We start from the raw sequence: 21623 nt of genomic DNA, 5'->3' as shown, positions 1-21623 counted from the left end.
GCTGTTGTATACGCATGCGCATTGGCCGATCCTGTCAAATCTCGTCATCTGTTTTGGGGCGTGTCTGGTCGATGTGAAATTGCTTCAGCTATTGGGTAACGGAATTAACTGGTGTTTGTGTGAAAACCGCTGTAAAGTGGTGGTAAAATGAATTTGCGCGGTTTTACCAACATAGAAAACACTTAGTAAACCAAACTTAGAACTCGCGATACTAGTGCAGACGACTATGGTTGAACAACCATGAGAAATAAATGGCGGGACTTTGGTGTTGCACATTTAGCACTGAAAAAATAAACACGCCCACAGTTGGACAACCAATCATTTTATTATTGGTCACGATGTACCACGGATCATTTCCACGTCCTTTGTAAACACCACATACACGATGTGCCGCCATCCAATGGCGGGATGAGCGGCTTCCTTTGTGCACAATCAGCGTCAACTCCGTGAGAGAAACACGACGCACTTGTTAAGTCAGACCGTCTGGTGGCGCCCTACTATTTCATCAATAACCAAATATACGATTATCCTGTTCCCGAATTGGACATTTGTTTATTTAAAGTAATTTCCAATTCTACGCCAGGTCCTTAGTAATTAATGATTCCACGTATTTATTTGGCCGTTATTTGACAGACGTAAAATGCCATAATGTTAATTCGCGTAAATTTAAACACACTGATACTGATAATGAATTAAACATTTGCCAAAAAATACTAAATTTGCTATCTCATGCAAACAAATATAAAATCACAATATTTGGCAATATATTAAGTTTTGCGTCGCATGCACACGATTGAAATATCATATAAAATGGGCCTAATATACTAATGTTGTATTTATTTATTTGTAAGAACGAGTTTACATCTTGGAATGGCCACATTACAAAATAACCAATCTTAGGATGTAACACTGATAAAATAGGGAATGTGATGGGAGAGGATAGTAATTGATCGTAGATAATAAGCCTTCAAGCCTTGCATTTAAAATAAAAATCATGATGTATAATTGATGAACAAGAGAATGTTAGGGGAGAAGATGGTATTTGATTGTAGTTAATAAGCCTTCTAGCTTTCCATTACTAAATAACTAATCTTAGGATGTAACACTGATAAAATAGGGAATGTGATAGGGGAGGTTAATATTTAATTGTAGTTAATAAGCCTTCAAGCGTTGGATTTCAAAATACCAATTGAAGGACATAACATTGATAAAATAGGGAATGTGATAGTAGAGGATGGTATTTGATTGTAGTTAATACGCGTTCAAGCTTTGCATTTCTTATGGTGTATCACTGACAAACCAGGGAAGTGGTGAAGACGGTGGTAATTGAATGTAGTCCGGCATTAAGCTAAGCTTCCATCTTGTACTTTGCACTCATTGTACTTTACACATGCTCAAGATGGAAGAAAAGTAATCCTTAAAATATTCGTATTTCTGAACACTTGTTGTGTAATTTTAATTACTTAATAATAATATCTCGTGATACTGATAATAAAAGAAAGAATTGTTATTTATTCCAATAATTGCAAATGAAAATAATGTCCCTGTGTTAAAAAAGCGTCAGAAAGCATTATTTATTTTGCTCGATCCCACATTACGCTTATTTATTATAATAGTGTAATCATGAAAGTTTATGATTGTTTAACCCGATTTAAGTATAATGCAGATATTACATACAACAGTATTTGAAGACACAAATCTCCATACAAAAATACATTAACTGTAAAATAAAATAAAATAAAACAGTAGTAGTAGGACAGTAGTTTTTTGTTCTTAAAAATATTCTAGATTAAATTACTGTTTATCTATATTTGAAAAAATATCTATTGAGGTATCTTGGTGTGACTCGCCTCTACGATTGTTCAAAGTAACAATTAAGACGAAATCCACTCACAGCGTATTTCAGTTTTAAAACAGCACCACAGTACACCCATTATTGTAGTAAATATGCCACTTCATAAAATAAAAATAATTTCATTGAAATTAACAATACAGGCGCAGTTATCTATTCTTCTGAGGCTGAAAAAACAATAAAAAAAATAAAAATGAGCTATCTGTCAGTGTAGAAATAGACTGTAGGCATATGTGGCGACGACATCTCGTTGACAACGAGAGCGAGAACTCAAATACAGTATTGTTCTCTCCCATATCCAGTTCTCTTCTTTGTTACGTATATTCACAGTCCCTCTATCATATGATAGAGGGACTGTGGTATATTAGTGGTTGTGATGTAGAGAATGTGTGACAGGTCAAATGTATTCATATTCTAATTAGCATTGTAATTTACTTCGCGCATGCGCAGCGGTGCTTAACTTGACGTTCAGTCAGTAGGTCACTTAGATTTGCGGCGTGAGCATCACTTTGAAACCACTGAGGGATGACACTCGTGCAGTATTTCCCATCTACTTTCCACGTTTAGGAACTCACTTTCGTGTTTGCGTGTAAAAAGAAACTATGTAATTATATAGGGCGTCACTGAAATGTACTGGTCGGGGTGAGTTTATATACGCTACTCTAGTGCAATATTATTTCTGTGACTCGCATTTATCGCACACGGAATTTAGATGTTATTTATTTATATTTATGAAAAAAGGAAGTCTCTATGCGTCGACTTGAGTCTATTGAGAGGCATGATTCAGTTTATTGTGCAGTTCGAACATTCAGTACTTACATGGTAGCTGAACTATTGTATTTGATATCATGGTTTCTACTTGGAATTATGATCTCCGTACCTCCAATGACATTGTATTAATCTTGTCTATTTATTGTATTTATGTAGGTTTCAGTCGCTTGGTGCCCCCTCTCTCTTGTTATTGGCCCAATGTGCGCCCAATACACTGTCAAACCCGGTACAAATATTTGACGTCATGAGTGCGCCAACACGAGGTGTTTTATTTATATTATGTTATTTGTATTCACCATTGCTGTAAATCACACCCTCTCATGGTTAGTACTAGAAGTGCAATCTCTAAAAATATGTCATAATGGACGATTCCGTAAAGATATCGACGTTTTTGAACGGCCTTTGTGTCATCCATTTACGTCATAGTAGCGCTTTGTCACAAGAGGGCGCAATTTATAGGAAATGTGAATAGCAGGGAACTTTTGGAGATGTTCCAATATGGCCCCAAGATGGCGCTAGAAATGCAGAAAATACAAATGGTTGAATATTCAAAGTAGTATGTAATTCTCAGTTGCGTTATAATTTTATCTGCATCGAACGTGTTAGAACACATATATTTTGTGTCTAATTATACTCAAAAGGCGGCGGTCGTCGCGTTGCGCATGTGCGACATTTGTGTTGATTAACATTGATTTTCCCACAATACAATGCGCTCTTCTAATGGAAATCACAAGTACGAGGTTTGACCTGGTCGTGACTTTCACTAATTACAGCCGGTGACCTCTTCGATACCTTCCAATCACCTAAAAAATAGCTTGGTAACGTAACAGTTTGTACTCATTGCGCAACAGTTAAAGTGTATATGAGACCCATATATATCGCGCATGCGTGGCGCGACGACTACCGCCCTTTAAATCTGGACATATTAAAGGGTGGTAGTCGTCACATTGTGCATGTGCGACATTTGTGTTGATAAACATTGATTTTCCCACAATCCAGTGCGCTTTCCTAATGAAATTAGGCCGCCATTTGCAATAATTACCGCCGGCTACTCCTTGGACACCTTCCAATCACCCAAAAAAAAAATACCAAATAAAAGATTGGTAACCTCTACGTTTGTACTCGTTGGTGTGCACAACATTCAAAATCGACATCTTTGTTTATATGACGCCCATATTTCGCGCACGCGTGGCGCGACGACCACCGCCTTTTAATATATTTCATATGAGACTACCATTGTCATAAAATCACAGCGTTTTACGCTAATTTGCAATGGGCAAATACAATACCACGACAGCGATACTGATTGGTTTATAATAAAATAAAATTTCTTACCAAACCTGCAGTTATTGACGGAGATTTCATAGCCGTTATATGCTAAATTGCATAACACGTCATTGTTTGAATAATCAGACTCTGCCACGAAGACATTGGGGTTAACATGTACCTGGTTACAAAAGAAATTGAACGTGTTCAGTAAGTATTCTGATCTCGCGTGATCTGGCTAAGGGGTCAACCACTAGAAATCATGGGGTATGACTGGAAGATTTGTTAAAATATATTGCAAGTTAGACACTGCGGGAAAAAAATGCATGCACTACACTAGAAATGTAATATATAATAAACTTTACTGTTATTATCCAGTTCCTGAATATAAAAAAGTGCACTCTCGCATCAACTAAATTGAATACAACCTATCCATCTCAAGACTGACTGTGACCCCTTGTATACATCGTCACTCACCCTTAGAATGTAGAAACCCGGTTCGATATCAGATATATCGATCCACTGACAATCAATAGTGTGCTTATACTCGTCTATACAGTTCACGGAAATTCCCTGATCTCCATAATTCAGACAACTGTAATGCTTCGAAACACCGATGTCACAATGGGTGTCTTCCAAACAGAAGCTGGCTTTATGTCCTTCCGCCACTTTGTAACCTTCGCTGTTCAGCAAGTCATAGGTAGCAAACACTTCCATGCTGTGGTGATGCCTACAAAAGTTTATATACAGTTGTATTAGAACACGGTTTTTATAAATTGCGCCCTCACTCACATTCGACAGACTATGATGAAATAAATGTCCATCGCCGCCACTAAATATGCGATCGATCACAGGTCGATGGAAATCGTGAAACCATGGTCTGACATTAAATAACTGTATATGATGAGGATTTTTACTGTCAGATCTGCGACTTTTATCTCAAACTGAATAATTCATATTATTTTATTTTATCATATAAGATAACAATTATTAGATATATTGAATATATTTACATACGAATTTCGAATGTATTTAGATTTCTTACTGGTGACATTGGTGCCATTCCCAGTATCTTTTGTCAGTTACTGGAATGAAATCACTGGTACCGCGATTTGCGATACTGCTTGAAAACCTCAAGAGGCGTCGGGTACCAAATATGAACGGCATGGTACCAGGTATGACGTCATAAGCCGAACTTGACACACAGTTTTCCTCCATGGCGCATTGAAGTAATCCAAAAGGGCGTTCGTCAATGTATGCTGTAGACTCTATTAGGCCTAAATCGGGTACTAAATCGGGAAGAGCTAAATAGAAAAACACACGAAAAAAACAAGATGAAAAAGTTTGATTAATTAAGACATGATAATTTAAATTTGAAATTTGGATTTCAACCATATTTAGTTTTTGTGTGTTATTCTGTATGGAAAGACAGACTATTAAATTTCAAATTTGTAAACATGTTCAGTAATGTATTCAAAAATTAAAGAGAAAAATCTTACAAGTTGAACAGACAACTCCTGCAATATGATATTGATCACATTTCGGCGTATGCCAACCGTCATGTTTGCATTGGTTCAGGGACAACTCGTCACCACGGCAACTAACACCGCTCATTATGATTGGCACATCCAGTCCACCAAAATACGTCACATCCTGTAGTCATTAAAAACGGAAATGATGGCGTTAAAATGGGAGAGAAATAGTACACGGGGGTAGACGTAAACATTTCTTGAAATTGACATGTGACTTTTAGTGACACTTCATTCAAATATTCCCCCAAAAGGATGAAACTATTATTTTAATATAGAACCCACTTGCAAACAGATTTTTCGCACAAAGGTCGCCTTTTCAGTGCAGTTTATCCATGCAAATTTGCCATGGAAACAATGCTGGGTACCCATTTATTTTTACAGAACTGAATCCTGACCCTGAATGATGCAATCTGTAAAACTATCAAAATTAGGTTAGGTTCACGAAAATGTTTCCCAAAATAGTATTGTCTCCACCACCCATATATGAGTCACGTTTTAGTAGCGGATCATGTGATATTATACGAACACTGCTTTCGCATTTCAATAAAATGTACCAACAAACAATGATACCCGCTTCAAAGATCTTCGTCATTGAAGTAGAGAGTCGAATACATATAGACGAAGGTAGACAACTAAACAGGAGGACGGTTTGGAGCTAGGTACCTAGTATGTTGCGACTGCGAGGATAAATGTTGGGAAAACTGTTTAAAAACAAACACACACACACACACATAATTGATGAAGGAAAGCAACTTAACAACAACAACAATAACAACAACAACAATAACAATAACAACAAACAGAACCGTTATCATCCTGAGAAAAATAAACAATGCTCAAAGCTAAGTGAATGAAAGAAGAGAGCCTGAAAAAATGGCGAAAATTCAAGTATCACTAATATTCAAAATAAATTCAAAATTTGAATGGCAATTTAAAAATTATATTATACATGTGCATCGATTTGGGAAAACAGTTTTACCCGATTCTTTTCTTCTCTTCGTTAGGGATTGAACATTATAAGCCCAACGATATTCCTGAACGATCACAAATCTCTTTCATTGCGAGTGGTATTACAATCGTATACTTACTCTTAGTGGTTGATGAGCAAATCCAAGTCCCAGCTGCCTGCATGCTACCATCGCTGAACGCATGTCCCATTCATCGCTACAAACTGATCCCCATGTCGTGCCATGCTGTACCTCTAAACGACCTTCCATTTCAGTGCGACCACCCACCAGTCTTATCTGCAGTAGGTGGCGTATAGTACACATCAAGTACCGTAAAACAAACTAAACAACGACCAACAACTTTACCCCCCTTCCGTTACTTATCAAATACATATGCAAATTTACGGCATCTAGTTTGATGTGAATAAGATGGGCAGGACTCAGTTTATCGGCCAATAGTTGAAAACGTAATTCGTAAGTTTGATTTTGTGGCATCAATGTTTATAAATTTTGTGAGTCAGTTGAAGTCTTAGGCTTTATTTAAACTTTTTCGAGTTGAACACATTATTTTACATTGAGAATATTGGTCTATAAAATAGACGAAGCGGTTGTTAGTCACCAGCAAGTTGTACTACCGTAGTAATGTTATGCTACTCTCCAATAAAGGCAGCCATGCCCAGACCAATTATGACGTCAGAGTGAATTTCAGGACGATGTGCATGTTCTACAAGGCACTATTCAGTACGCTATGAAGGTTTTACATTTTGTATTTATTGTACATTCGAATGTATTTCAAATTGTTTGTGGAAAACATAAACAAAATTTCAGTAATATATAAGTATTTGAACTATTTCATTTCAATACATTATATCTAGATCCCATTTTGTCTCTGCGTCTCTTTTAAATGAGTTCAACGTATTCAATATTTCTAAACGAATTGTTCTAACGTAATCTATGTTGACTCATACTTAAAAAGTATTGATATAAAGTGAATATGACCTATTATCTAATTCCTCGTTCAGTTACCCATTTGAATCATTATTATTATCATTAGTATCATTATATTAAATTATTTGTAATTATTATTGTAACATTGTTATTAATAGTGTTATGACGCCATTGAAGCTTGTGCAATTTTTGCTTTCAACTACTGCGTATACGTGTGTTAAGATTGCCTTGGTGTTGGTGAATTGTTATTAGTAGCGTTGCTTATTTGTGCTTTACGGTACGTACTACAGTGCAATACAGGTGTGCAGTGTCACAACTTAAATGCATGACAGTTAGAGGCCGGCAAAGCAAGACATGTAACATTTAAATATCTTCCGTTGCCCAGTAAGCAGCGGGAGCTGCACTGAGTATCAGAGATATTTTCATAACGCCCTCTATCGGTAACTTCGCCTTCACGGAGAAGGTAGCAAAGGGTTATCGACAGAGGGCGTGAAATGTCTTTCATTGATAATGCCGTGGTTAACTTTCTTGGCTATGCTGGGATGCTTAGAAACATAAACATGTGTTAATTACTATACAAGTTATATGCAAATATATGCAGGTATGTGACTATGGATTAGCATGCGAACTTATTGAAGATGCAATATGAACATGAACATGTAAATTTTAATAGTCTTCTGTAATACAGCACGTTGACATTGGACTATGATTTACCATAATCTGAAAATGGTGTCCTTGTAGTGTACATCTAAGTATTCGTTTGATAAACAATACACTCTCTAATACGCATGTACACTAATTGCTTTGGTACGTAAAATAACTACTTATACATCTGTCCCGAAAAAGCAGCATTTTTTTAGTTTATAATAAATCATAATCCATATTGCAACTTTAATATTTAATACGATATTTTGTTAGTAAAATGGTCAATATATTAGACGGTCTATGTAAACATCAGTGTCACTTCACCTTTAACAGTCCCCGTTGCCCAGGCACGTGACACACGACTCCTGCGTCATTGGCGTGCGTGCAGAATCCATTTAGGCTTTCACCTGCGTAGTTCCATGTGGAATGTGGACAGTCAAAAATAGAATTTTCGTCTCCTGTGCAATTTACTTTATCGAGCCAGACATTTCTTGTACCTTACATGAAGAGTCGAGAAGGAGCAATGAATGCGTGGAAGCGTTAAATTCCGGTGGTATTAGCATTTAAAACAAATAACTAAAACAGGATTTTCATGTACAAATTACTAGTAGTCCAGGAAACGGTTAAAAGACTGTCTAATTATAGAGGTGATCATTTAGAACTCATCAACAGCGTTTAAAACACTCATCCCTTTACTCATCGTAGCCATAGATACATCAGGCAATGAAATCAAGTTGACAATTGGTCACTCTATAGCTCAATCAGAAAGTTTAACTTACCTTGACCGTAAGTGTCGCTACTCAACGAAATTTCCTTTGCTGTGCCAAATCCGAGCTCTCTGCATATGACATTAGCACTTGCCATGTTCCAAGAATCGCCACACACAGTACCCCACTTGCCGTCATAAAAAACTTCAACTCTTCCTGATCCGAGATAAGGGCCAGACTTTAACCTTACTATAGGTTTTTGCTGTTGAATAAATATTTAAAATGCACTATAACTTTGTTTGGAAAACTCGGTGGATCAGAGTATCACAAAATGGGCTCTGGAATGGACTTACTTTCCAACTTGCTGAAAAAACTTAAAGCGGGAGAGTCGTCACCTGCGCCAGATGGCCATAGCGTATCATTGTTTACAAACAAGCGTCTACCCATGAACCTTTGCGTTTTTAGCTCGTGTTGTTATCGTTGCTTGGGACCCAATTCCCGCGCGTGCGCAGGTGACGACCCTCCCGCTTTAATATCATAAGGTTACCTGTCAACGAAATATGGTATACTGAGCGGAATTTATTAAATTTATAAAAAAAAAAGGAAATATTTTTTCTCGTTTTGGCTGCATGTATTAAAGGTATGTGTATGTAAGTAACTCCAAACATTCGGAAAAGAATCCACGTGGAGGGGTGCTGAGGAGGGCAGTCCATTGACTTGAGCACTAGTGATAAACAATACTAACCAATATGGCATCATCTCCCAAGTATTCAGAAAGTACATTGTCGGTCTTTTTGCCTCTGGAATCTTCAACGAAATGTCCCCTTTCACATCGAGCCGTTGCAGGCATCCCTGATATGCACTGTTCCGCGTTTGAGAGTGTGTGATAAGAACATTCCTGTAGCGTTGACTCCACTCCTCTACACGTAACATTGGTAAGCCATGCGTTTTGCATTCGTGTTCGCATCTTATCCCTGCCAATGACAATGCCACAAATAGTAAATTCAAAACAGTCGCACCACTAATCAGTGGCGGATCCAGCAAAATGTATTGGGGGGGAGCTTCGCTTAACATTACGGAGCGAAAATCGCAGAGAAGCTATGCGTAATCCAGATGATATGAATGCCCCCCGACCCCCTCTGGATCCGCCACTGCCACTAATACACACATCATTTGTGTCTATGCGTTTTTTTATTTTGAATCTAGACTTGCATACAGTCTCTTGTTTTTTTTTTGTTTTTTTTATGTGCATGTGTAAATGGCGAAAGCCGGGTTATTATTTTGAATCGCAAAGCATACCCTCGACTTCTAAGTAAACATACCTCTTGTACATACCGTGATTTATGCTCGGAGCATATACGCTGAGTCTTATCTAAGAGGGCGCCCTGACATTATGGTTTTGCTAACTTGAAAAAATAACAATTTGTTCTGCCCGCATTTTTAAGAGTCATCCGATGACAGTCGAATGCTCATTCCGGAATTGATGAAGTAGACAGCAGCAATGACGTTGAGTACTTTTTAATGTTTTGTTCAGAATTGCATGCAATATGAACGAGAATATATAATTTTTTCAAACATAGAAAATGGTAACGCGTGTGAAATGTGTGATATTCATAGGTATATATTGAACTCACTTAAACTCTAACAGTTTTATTGGAATAGCTTCGCTAAAACCCATCTGTCCACACACGACTCTGGAATCCGCCATATCCCAGCCATCTGCACACACCGGTCGCCATCTGTTTCTGAAGTACACTTCTACGTAGCCTTCTGATTTAGGGTAGGCTGTCCTCCGACCTCGGAGTCGAACTTTCAATGAACCCACGTTCAGATCTACCCTCATTGGACCATGTTCGCGTCTGCCTACAGACTGAAATGAGTGCAACACTGACATATGAGTTTCCTTCTGGTTTGTTGTTGTGTTGTGAAGGTGGTACTGAGGATGTTCAGGTTGCTGTGTTTAGTAGGACGGTGCTTGTTGCTGTTGTTGTAGTAGTGGGGTGATGGTGGTGGTGCTCATCGTCATCATTGCTGATTTATATTTATTTATTTACCTCTAAATTCTATATCTAACCTAAACCAAGATTACTAAACATGTGATTGATCTAAGAACACTACCTTAGGTGAAAACCCACACTATAACAACATGACTAAAAGCGGGGCCCGTGCCTAACATGACTTGTCCATTACAAAACAGCAAAGAAACTTTTACGAAATGTAAACAGCGGTCAAAACAACAATCAGCAATGTATGATATCCACTTTAAGCATCCGTAAGACGAATTGGGACAACTGTACATGGGGTATAAGTGGCTCGATATCCAAATAAACAAAAGTCATACTTTTCCTTTCTCACACTGTCATTGAATTAAATTCATCAATTTAAAAAAAAAGTACTTCCCCTTTCGGGCGAATAGTTCACATTTTTGTGTCTGCTTTCCACAATCAAGGTTCCAATGTGGATACCACGCCATGCAGCTTTCCACCAAATACAAACACAAACATACCACAAGGTGTTATTAAGATTAACTACACAGACATCTCGAGTGTCAAGTTGAATTTAACCAACAACTTGATACGCGCTGGATACATAGTATGCACATGTTAGGGAAATCAATTACCTCTACAATAATATGTTATTATCGTTGGTAACCATGGCTATGGATCAACATCAAGTAACATGTGGTGAATCCCCACCCCGAGGCATACGCCCACACAGGATGCGTATGCACCCTAATACGCATCAGTGGGGCAACGCCAATTCGATGAGTTGTGGTATTTTTTAGTGCCAGTTTTGCGATTTCTTGCGATTTAAAGCAAATTTTGACATTATGAGGGGGAGGGGTCTCGCTGAGCACTCATCCAATCACCAGCTCCCTAGGCTCCCCAGTGATTGATGATGATCACTTACGTCTTCGTTGTCTGATGTTAATTGATTGGATTCACTCTCACTATCTTCGAAATCTGTGTTAGCGATCATGGACGACTTGCAACGAACACCGACGTCCTCATCATGGCTGCAGTCAGTGACTCCCCAAGGCGCATGGCTACACTCTTTGATACTACTCTCGTTTCCATCACAGCGCAACGAATCCAACCAGATTCTTCCTGTGGATAGTGAACAAATACAAATAAAACGTTATATTCCTTGTGACTTGTCTCCCGGCTTGTAGTCCCAGTCACTTGCCAGCGTGGCGGGCCACATATACGTTGTACCACAGTCCTTCGCCAGGAAAGGGTAGGGTCACTTTTCTGACCAATTCACAAAACAGTATAATCAGAAAGGTTTTACAGTTCTCATTTTTATATGTTTAATAAAACGCAATTCTCAAGATATTTCAGTCGATGGCATGGGCTATGGGCATGTGAAACTTTCCTTGCCCCGGGATAACTACTGCACGTGGCGTGTTCAATATGCATGTCAGGGGATGCCACTTGTTTAACATACTCTCTGTAATGAAAAACGCGTTCAGATTTCAACCACATATATTAATATTTATCGACAATCACGATTTTATTTATTATTTTTTCAAACTCGACACGTATGTAATCTTCGGTATCCGTGGTTACGATTCACATTGGTAACATTATAGTACGTGACGTGAATTCTAGTGCTAAGGGTTCAGGATATTTGTGTATTCACTGTGACTGGATTGATACATTAAATGGGAATTGTTTGTACTCGTTTATTTATTTAAAGTTTATTACTATATATATAAGGGTTTACGTCATCCAATATTAAACATATTACAAAATAGTGGAGGAAATGAAGTCACGATAACCTGTAACGGAAATCATCGGCCCCAATACTACGATGCTCTCATCTCAAATTTGAAGTGTATTATCTTAGTGTTCAAGTGTGTCACGCGATACCAACGACATAACCAAAAATATTTTTGTTTATTCCGAAAGAATGTGACTTTTATCATTTGAGAGCACCAAGAATTTCATGCGAGTTTGTGGAGTTTGAACGCTTGTTCTCTGTTACGACTCAATGACCACGAAAAGCGTTATCACGTGGCAATTTATGTGTATATTGGTATATTGGTTGAGAGGTTTACGCACGGTATCAAATCGCCAATATATACTAGAAATAAAAACAGAAGAGATTACTTTAACCGGTATGCCACTTTAATCTGACAGTCAAGTTCATTGGCAATATTATGAATGATTCAAATATGTTGAATTCTTTTGTACTGTAATGAGTAAACCTTCGACGGCGTGGTGGAACAAAAGACTGTGTATGGGTAATATTTATTCGGACTCGCGGCGACGCAAGTAGCCGTTTTATTAGCTTCATTCAGCCGTGTCCGCAGTCCATTAGGGGGTCTTTTGTTGCATGTTTTTATTGAATTGTATGTTTCAATGGCTCGGCATGGACAGACTGCTTTTGGTGTTTTACCCCACCTCATTTAATCCCAAACAACGCTTTGTTTGAGCGTTTATTTAAGACTGTATATTATCCCTAGAAATATACACTTGTTGCACTTGAGAAACCGGCTACGTATTTCATTGTCGTTTAAGTTGAATTGTATTCGGCAAGCCTTCCAAGAGAGCGTTATCAGGTTCATGCGTGTGGTCCAACATGTGATCATGGCCCGCTGGTAGACTTCAACATTCGTGTTCGAAAATATCAGCTTCGCAGGTTGCCCCTTTTTCAGGGGTCAAAAAACATCAACGCAAATAAATAATCAGCTGATACAGAATATGGACAGGTGAAATCGCTTACCGTATTGGATTTGAAAGCCAAATAATAAAATATCGTTCAGGTTTCCCTCGATGGTGAATTTTGAGACTCGACGACTCCAAGCACTAAGAAGGCGTGACATAAGACACACATTTCCCATTACCCATGAACGAGAAAATCGATTCTGAAAAGTCGTTATAGTTTACTGTTCCGGATACTGTGTATTTGTGACGCTAAAAACGATATAGCTCAATGAGTTGGACGTGTAAGGCCGGCCGCACACCTTAAGATCTAATCGACTACGACTGGTGTACAACTGAATGCCGTTACAGAACGTAGTCCGTTCATATTTGTGTGCATGTTCACAACTATAGAAGTCACTATGCTAGTAGTTTACTGTTCCGGATGTTGTGTATTTTACGCCAAAACACGATATGATATGCGACGGTTGAGCGTCACGTGTAAAACCGGCCGCACATCTTTCGATCGGACCGACTACGACTGATGTACGACCGAATGTCGCCATTGTAGTCCGGTCGTAGTTGTGCGTATAACTCGAACTTAACTGGTCGTAAATACTATTGCAGCACGCTGAGTCGTTACTCAGCTCCGAGCTTAGCTGCATACAATATGCGACGCGTATTTATCATTATTCGATGTTCAATCAGCGTCGAAACTCTCCGAGACTCCGAAATTGAGAAGACTGGGTTATTATTCAAATTTTTGTGTTCGGTGTTGCAAGGGATCACGATCTATCGTAGAATACACACGTGGATAAGGCACACCTTGTATTAGAATGGCCAAGACGTTGCAATTTTATTGTAAGTTTTATAGTACTTTTAAGAACGAATTTGTAGATTTTCTAGTTTTGACGCGAAATTCGTCAGCCCCAATTTAACAATATAATAAAATAATACAATTGCCACGGCTGGGTCAGTCTAACCTTTCAGGTAGTACCATTTTCGATAACACTCTCTCTGTTGACTGATTCTCTTGAAGATAGCCATCGACGTCAACATAGTCACGATTTGTAACCAGAAATGCATCTGTACTCAGATAAGGTGTGATTTATTGTAAATTAAAAACAAAGCAAGTATAGCACTGGCAGTATTCGCCCGATACAATAATGGATAAGCGCTTCTAATCACATGTACATCAGAGGTGAGTGTGTACAGCGCGTTCATCAGTGTATTGAACGAATACTACTAAAACAGCAATGTCTTATTTTACGATAAATCATATCCCATTGAAGCTAATATATAAAAACATAATCATTTTAAAATACGTCAAGTATTTGACACAGCGCCATGTTAGCTTCTTTATCGAATGACTTCCACACATATATATATAACTCAATGTATACATTGCATAATAATAAAGAGAGTAATAAATAATACGTATTTATGCATGGTATCCATAATTTACTAGTTACACTGAAGTTTATATACTAACAGCTGTTAAACGGGTTTTCAAGCAAAAATATAAATCTGACAGGATTACGTGACGGGAGATAGCTAAAGGGTAGACTATTCTTGGTGACAAGTTTCGAACTTATGTCACTGTATGAACAATCAGCCAATCAGCGCCAAGTCTGAGTCGACGCTTGTGTTGACTCTTGACGTACAGGGGTAACCTTTAAACGCAATGCAGCCCAAAAAAGTACTAATTTTTGCAAATGATTGCATGAATTTAACGTCAATGTGGTTTACATATGTCGACATTAAACTTTATTCAGTTTGTGGGATTTTGTTTCAAAGTTAAACTGTCTATACAATTTCTTAAAATTCAGCAAAGATGGCATAATTTCTAACTAACATCAAACAATAATATTACAAAAAACTACTGTTTACCTTGAAATAGATACATTGTAGATGTGTTTTTAATTAAATTTTTCTAGATTGACGTTTGACATTATTTTACACGTGTGTAATTTATAAGCTGGACCACCAAGTCCGCGACACCTACAGTCCATTCATTTCGTTTCACTTCGCACTCTCGGCTTCCACGCCCCATTTACCGTAATTACCTTACCAGCTGACGCCCTCACACGAGGATAGTACTGATTGATTTATATATCCCTACCGTCACGCCGTGAACACTCGAAACAGTACAAAATAGGTGTAAAGTGGATCTACAAAGTAAATATCGCTTAGAATTACACTGTCATGCGAAAAGTGAGTTGTGCTTGCCGGATGTTGTTTACCTTGTCTCTGAATGTAGAACAAGTTGAAAAGGACATGAAGTGCAACGAGAGTCATTTGAGACATAGCTTTATATAAACAGCGAAATTAAAAACGATGATTGCTTCAAGCGTTCACTTAAATACCTCGTCGACCATCAGTGACGACATAATAGTAGATATCACATTGTTTACAGTTGTTCACAAAATTACCAATATTTGTTTTCGGTTGTTATTGCAAATTCCTGATTTTAGACAATTTGTGCCTTTATAATTGTATTGTCGCCATAATTTGAAGTCTTGCAAGTGATATGTGCAATATATTAAGTGCATCGGTTACGGTAATAGCAAGATATCCACGTCAGAATTTTCTTGCAAGTAGCCGAAAATTACCGAACATTTCCGTCGAAATTCGTGATTGAGTTTTCCACATTTTAGGTGGTCATGAAGTCATCGAATCGCACGCGGGAGTTCTGTTCGACGAACATAAAATCAATTAAAGCGCATTTATAGAGTTTTATCAGAGGTGTCGGAATTATTATGTGAAATATTTAATGGTCCAAATTTGTACGTATTGTGAACAAACGACGAGAAATCACAAGTATGCTACCTGTTTCGAATTACACTGTTCCGCAATAATTCATAACAGACTCGGACGCGAATCTCCATGAATCCACGCGCGTTTAAAAACAGTACAATCAAATGTAAAGCCGAAACTATCGCTAGCGAAATGGCGAAGTAGGCAAGGTTTCGATTCCACGACGATTACTGCCCTTTCTTAAAAGTCGCGCCTTCTAGCGACACAGGCTACTGTGACGTCAAAATACGTAGATGGGAGAAATCAGAAACATTCAAAAGAAACAACTGTACTTGATTGTGTAGTCGTTCGTTATTTAGAGCGTACTAGTAGAAAATCTCTTAAAAACGTTTTTTTTTTTTTTTTTTTACTAACGGATAACAACAATTTGAGTGGCTATTTTATATCGTTTGTATCACATAGACGCTTCGCCACCAGGGGCACGAGTTGAGGAAAAAGTGAATTTATTTCATCAGTGTTAAAAACAAGAAAAGAAGATACATTAACTGTAAGCTGTAAGTGAAAAAAAAGGTTCTGAGCAAAGTGTAAACTATAAAGAATTAATAGTACAAGTTCTGTGCATAGCGTGTTTCAGGAATTTAATTTAACAACACCATGGAATGCTGCTAGCTGTGTGAACACATACTCTTACAGTAATCTGAATACAGCGGATTCGCATTTTCACCCTTGATAATGCAAGTACTAGTGAGAGTAAACTAATAATATTCTGTTAACAAGTTTTGTACAGCGGTTGCGAACTGCCAACTGATGTTACCGTTGCATATACAGTGGCCCTTTGCTAAATCGCTAAGTATTCCGTAACTAGTTTTATTTGATGACCATGATATATTTAATTAGTACATCTTTGTGATACGCGTGAGTTAACACAAGGGCAGACCAACGTCTGGGGGTCATAGAGGACATATCTTTATGAGAATTCACACATACGTCCAATTTAGTTCCCACGAGAGCGCTGAGATTTCGAGTTTGACCTGAAAGTCAAGCCTGTTAGACCATGAGGCCTCGCGGCGACCCTAGTACGCTTCCATAACAACGCCAATACTTGAACAGTCTCGGGGTGGGGGGCAATTTTCACACTCGTAAACAAGAGAAGATTCAATCAACACTTCGTGCAGACTGTGCTCACCCACCGAAACACTCTCTCAATCGAACGTTTCTTTATTTTCACCCCTTTTTATTTTATGAATGTAACAAGTGAAGCCCGCCTACTTTAAGATCTAACTCTATGCGGGGCTCTTAAGACGCGTACAATAAACACCGGAAATAGTCGCTCTCGAAACTCTCATTTAACACCTGGGTGACTGAACAAAGTGGTTATTCGATGCAATAGATTGCAATATAAGAGAAGTATGGGAGTTCTTTTACTTAAAATTTCACATATACTGTGACTAAACCATGTCACTACGTTGTATCATGCCCAATACGTGGTATACAAGGCGACCCCGGGAATAGATCATTATTGCCGTGGAAGTAGCTAGGCCATTACTCCGAAACTAACTTTTGCAGTAATTCAAAGAGACATCGTAATTTGAAAAATTGACCATCCACTGATTTCATCCGGGTACATCACGGAATCCGCCGTCGTTGTTCATCCTCGTTTTATAGCTAGATTTGTTATAGTCAGTAAAATATTCATAACTAAATAATCGCTACACTATGACTTAGTGCGTATAGGTTTGATTTGATTACAGGAAAAAATTAAAAACATATTTAACTTAATGTACATTTGGATTTATATTAAACGTAATTCTCAAATAGATAAGTTCTTACCGAGTAAAAATATCCGTTATTTTGGAAACATACAATGATGAACCACATGCAATAATCGAGTATACCTAAAGAACATCGCTAATATAATATGGAGAACGCTTCATGCCGTGAGACGACGGGTGTTACAATTGAAATATTCATCTCAGCTGCGGAACAGTGTGCGTATATAATACGTGGCGTGTCTTGAGTAGGCAATGTCGACGGCGGTGTACTAACGAACGGGTTACATTCACTGAATATATAACATGGCTCGCTCGTACGAAATGGATATATCACATAATGAAAATGAAAAATATTTAAAGCTGTACAGACTTACTTTTCATCGAAGCCAATGAGATAAATCGAAACTCACCTGTTCCTGGGTTAAAATGCCCACCATAGTAAAAAGACTCAGCTCCAGCAAACCCAAGATCTTTACAGATGACATTAGCCGTTGTGAGTGTGAAGTAGTCATCGCATATCGTTCCCATCTCATCATTTACAAATATTTCAACACGCCCTTCATAAATCGATCTGCCATCCATTAATCTCAACTGTATCTTTAAATCCTCGTCATTTCCAATGCTTTGCCCATTCGTATTTGAAGATAAAGTCCAAATAACGACCATCGCTATCGTCGCGAGCCACGGGGCTGGTCTACACACCAACTCCATGTTACTGTTCCACTTCGAAATTGAAGCAACAAGAGAAGCCCGGTGAGTCAAACTAGTATGGCAAAGCGAAATCCCTGCGGAGAGAATGTGTTGAACCTGAGCGCGTCTATCAAAACAGTCGGCGTAAATTACCCCATACACACGGGTTTTGTGTACCTCCTTCAGGTTTGTTGGATAAATACAACACCTTGTACACTGTATTGCCAATACAGAAATATACTAAACAACTGGGAATGTGATATACGTGTAATCAACAACTATTATAGTTCAATGAACCGCGGGGGGTATTAGTAAACCCTCACCCCGATCGCTGCCTCTTAGTATACAATTTACTTCGATCTGTAGGTCTAAGCGATATGCAAATTAGAACCAATATCCAAATTTATGCTATTATATAACCAGCGTTCATGACTGTATTTTGGGTTATTTGAGCCGGTAAATATCGACCCGAATGGGATGAGTGTCAGTGTCAATAGGAGTGCCAATTTAAAAAAGAGCGCATTTGCACGTACTTTTAATGATAGTAAGTAATTCGAAGAGTTTTTGATGGGCTAGTTGTGCATTCGAGTCAAATGTTTCATACGTTAGAAGTACATTACTATCCTAAAAAATGTCATAGTAATTTTTCAGAAAATCTCTTGACATCGACTATTTTGAATTGACTTGTTGCCATTCTTTGTGTTACTTTGAATTTCATTTGTATTTATATATTTGGCGGCAATTTATAATAATAATTGTCGAATCTATTGTTCGGTAAAGAAATCTACTAGTACTACCAAAATATATTTTCAAATAATTGCTGTGAAGTGCATATGTAACAAATATGATACTGTGCACAATTTAGGATCTTTTAAACTAAATATCAAGGACCATATACAAATTGGACGTCAAATACTTGTAATTATTGATTCTCGTAATAAAGACATTCGAGGTTTCAACCTGTACAACACGCACAGCTGGTCGATCTAGATGTGTAATGAAGAAAGCGCACGACGTCAAAGTCACGTGACCAAGTGTGATTTTTCGTAATTCGTAAACTGTTGGCATTATGGCACTACCTTTAAACATACTGCTAACATCGTATACGCGTAGATGTATTCTCACCACGTTGGTTTTACGTTCTTTAAATGTTTGTTTTAAACGCCGGGAGCTGACAGTGTCCGGCACATACCATGACGAAACGATCTATTCCCGGCAAGAAACACACGTTACTACGTAACAAATGTCACCATTAAAACAACTGAAGTACAGCGAGTATGAATTGCGATCATTACGTACTATTCACTATTAGACATACAGCAATCTTGTTTTCTGTTCTTTTTATCAAGATTACCCCGAGAATCGTGAAAACGTAAAATTTGCTCTAAACATACTGCGTAGTTGTCGTGTTGACCTACCGTGTGATGACAACTGGCTTACGTTGGATGTTGGATGCAGGCAAACAATTGTATTTGTTAAAATTGATTCAGGAACTATTGATTCCCTGTTAAATTAACGCACACTGTTGCATAACTAAGCATAGTAAGTTTTTTTTTTCTCTATAAAAATATCATAGATTACGAACTGCGAATAAACGACCACAACCTTCGACCCGCCGTCGTGCAGACTTGCTCGATATGTATACGTGTTGGACGAGAGCCAGTCTTTGCATCGAGTCGGATTATTATGGTTTGTAAAGGCAAGTTAAACTGATACAATAAATCTCTAAACATTGTAAGAAACGGAAGTCGAGGGAAGAAATCAAACTATCAAGAAAATTGTATTATAGCGACAACGTCTTCACCTACCTGGACGAGCAGCTGCGAATGGAACCACTTTGTAAAAAAAAACTCTACCTACGTGGCAAACGTGTAACCGTTTATGGGTGGCTTCAGTACGCAAGATGAACTATACTGAAATGTCAGATGCATGAAGCCATGGCGGAATAACTGAGTGAAATGAGGTGTGCAGAAAGACGGAGAGGCATGCCAAAAATGAGAACCATTCCTACCTTGTCAATCTGTTGACACCGAACCACAATGTCTTAAGTTACTCGACAACAATGAACTCTTCTGATGACAGCAAAACGACGGAAAGTTGCTTCACATAGGCCTGGTAGTGTATGCTATGCGGGATATTTCCAATTACCGAGTTTGCCCCTTGACTCAATCAACAGTCTATACATATATCATGCGAACACAGAAGGCTGTTCCGTTACGCATGCCAATGAGATCTAGGCTTATATGGTTTCAAGTACTGTAGTAGGAATAAGGGGGGGGGGGTGTTATGAGTTTTCAAAACCATATGTCATGCTGAGAAGCGAACTTTAACAAAGTACTTATTTATTATTCCATAACATAACATACTCAACAGTTAAGTGGGATTCCAGCTGATGGTTTTATTCGACAAACTTTGATGGACGCATGTTAAACTTGAATTTTAAATCTCCATGTAGGGGACGGGAATACACGTCCGTTGTTGAACTCCTATTACACGATCCGATGAGATTCCAAAATCGTTGATATTAACACCCAATTCCAGTAAAAGCCATTTGTCTGCGACAGGGTATTCGAAATGATGTAAATATGTAGGAATATGTTTATGTCGGGGAGGTCTCGGCGGAATGGGGTCTGGCCCAGGGTGTGGGTACTACCCTGGCAATATGGTAGGAATGTGCCGCCAGTACATCCACAAATCCATCCTTTCCCAAACTGAACACGTGTATCTCTTCTGACACTAGATTATCATTTATTGTGTATTTCCGTACGGACCATTTCCCTCGCCGAAATGTCGACTTTTAAAGCTTGAAAGCGGCCTTTTGTTGATTTTTCACACCAGAAATAGCAATTGTTATGCTTGAAGAACGCTGTTTGTGTTGATTTCCAGAGATTATTATCTGCATGTGCTCACTGCAGACTCTTTCCGAGACTGACGACTGAAAAAGTAGGCGCCTTTTTCTATAGACTCCACCGGTGACATACGGCGACATGCTTCTATATTCCTGCTCAATGGAAGCTACCCGGCTGGTAGAAAACTCCTACGATGTTTGTGAAGTAGTCAATATATTTTGCAAGCCGAATTAAAAAGTTT

At 38.3% G+C, this 21623-nt stretch overlaps 1 protein-coding gene across 1 annotated transcript; it reads right to left on the bottom strand.

Annotated features, from left to right (window-relative positions):
* Positions 1 to 1805: 1805 nt before the first annotated feature.
* LOC100375052 (lysyl oxidase homolog 3A-like) lies at positions 1806 to 20379 on the bottom strand. Its single transcript, XM_078006485.1, has 13 exons — positions 20342 to 20379; positions 18254 to 18628; positions 11579 to 11775; positions 10303 to 10538; positions 9414 to 9642; positions 8741 to 8930; positions 8286 to 8458; positions 6510 to 6665; positions 5389 to 5542; positions 4935 to 5193; positions 4367 to 4619; positions 3959 to 4070; positions 1806 to 2019 (listed from the first exon to the last, which is right to left on the bottom strand). The coding sequence occupies exons 2-13, from the start codon at positions 18552 to 18554 to the stop codon at positions 2006 to 2008; spliced, it is 2274 nt and encodes a 757-aa protein (XP_077862611.1). The 5' UTR covers positions 18555 to 18628; positions 20342 to 20379; the 3' UTR covers positions 1806 to 2005.
* Positions 20380 to 21623: the final 1244 nt, after the last annotated feature.

This window comes from Saccoglossus kowalevskii, chromosome 10 (assembly GCF_978046115.1).
Source record: "Saccoglossus kowalevskii chromosome 10, keSacKowa6.1, whole genome shotgun sequence".
Classification (NCBI taxonomy): domain Eukaryota; kingdom Metazoa; phylum Hemichordata; class Enteropneusta; family Harrimaniidae; genus Saccoglossus; species Saccoglossus kowalevskii.
Note: the sequence above shows the minus strand (reverse complement) of the source record. Positions and strands in the feature narration are given on the sequence as shown.

What these genes read in the sequence shown, in the direction of transcription:
- LOC100375052 (XM_078006485.1), bottom strand. Translation starts at nt 18,554, where the DNA reads ATGGAGTTGGTGTGTAGACCAGCCCCGTGGCTCGCGACGATAGCGATG. An exon ending in ATAAAACTGTTAGAGTTTAA is followed by an intron (nt 9,643 to 10,302) that starts GTGAGTTCAATA and finishes TGTCATTGGCAG; the next exon opens with GGATAAGATGCGAACACGAA. An exon ending in TTGCTCATCAACCACTAAGA is followed by an intron (nt 5,543 to 6,509) that starts GTAAGTATACGA and finishes TAATGACTACAG; the next exon opens with GATGTGACGTATTTTGGTGG.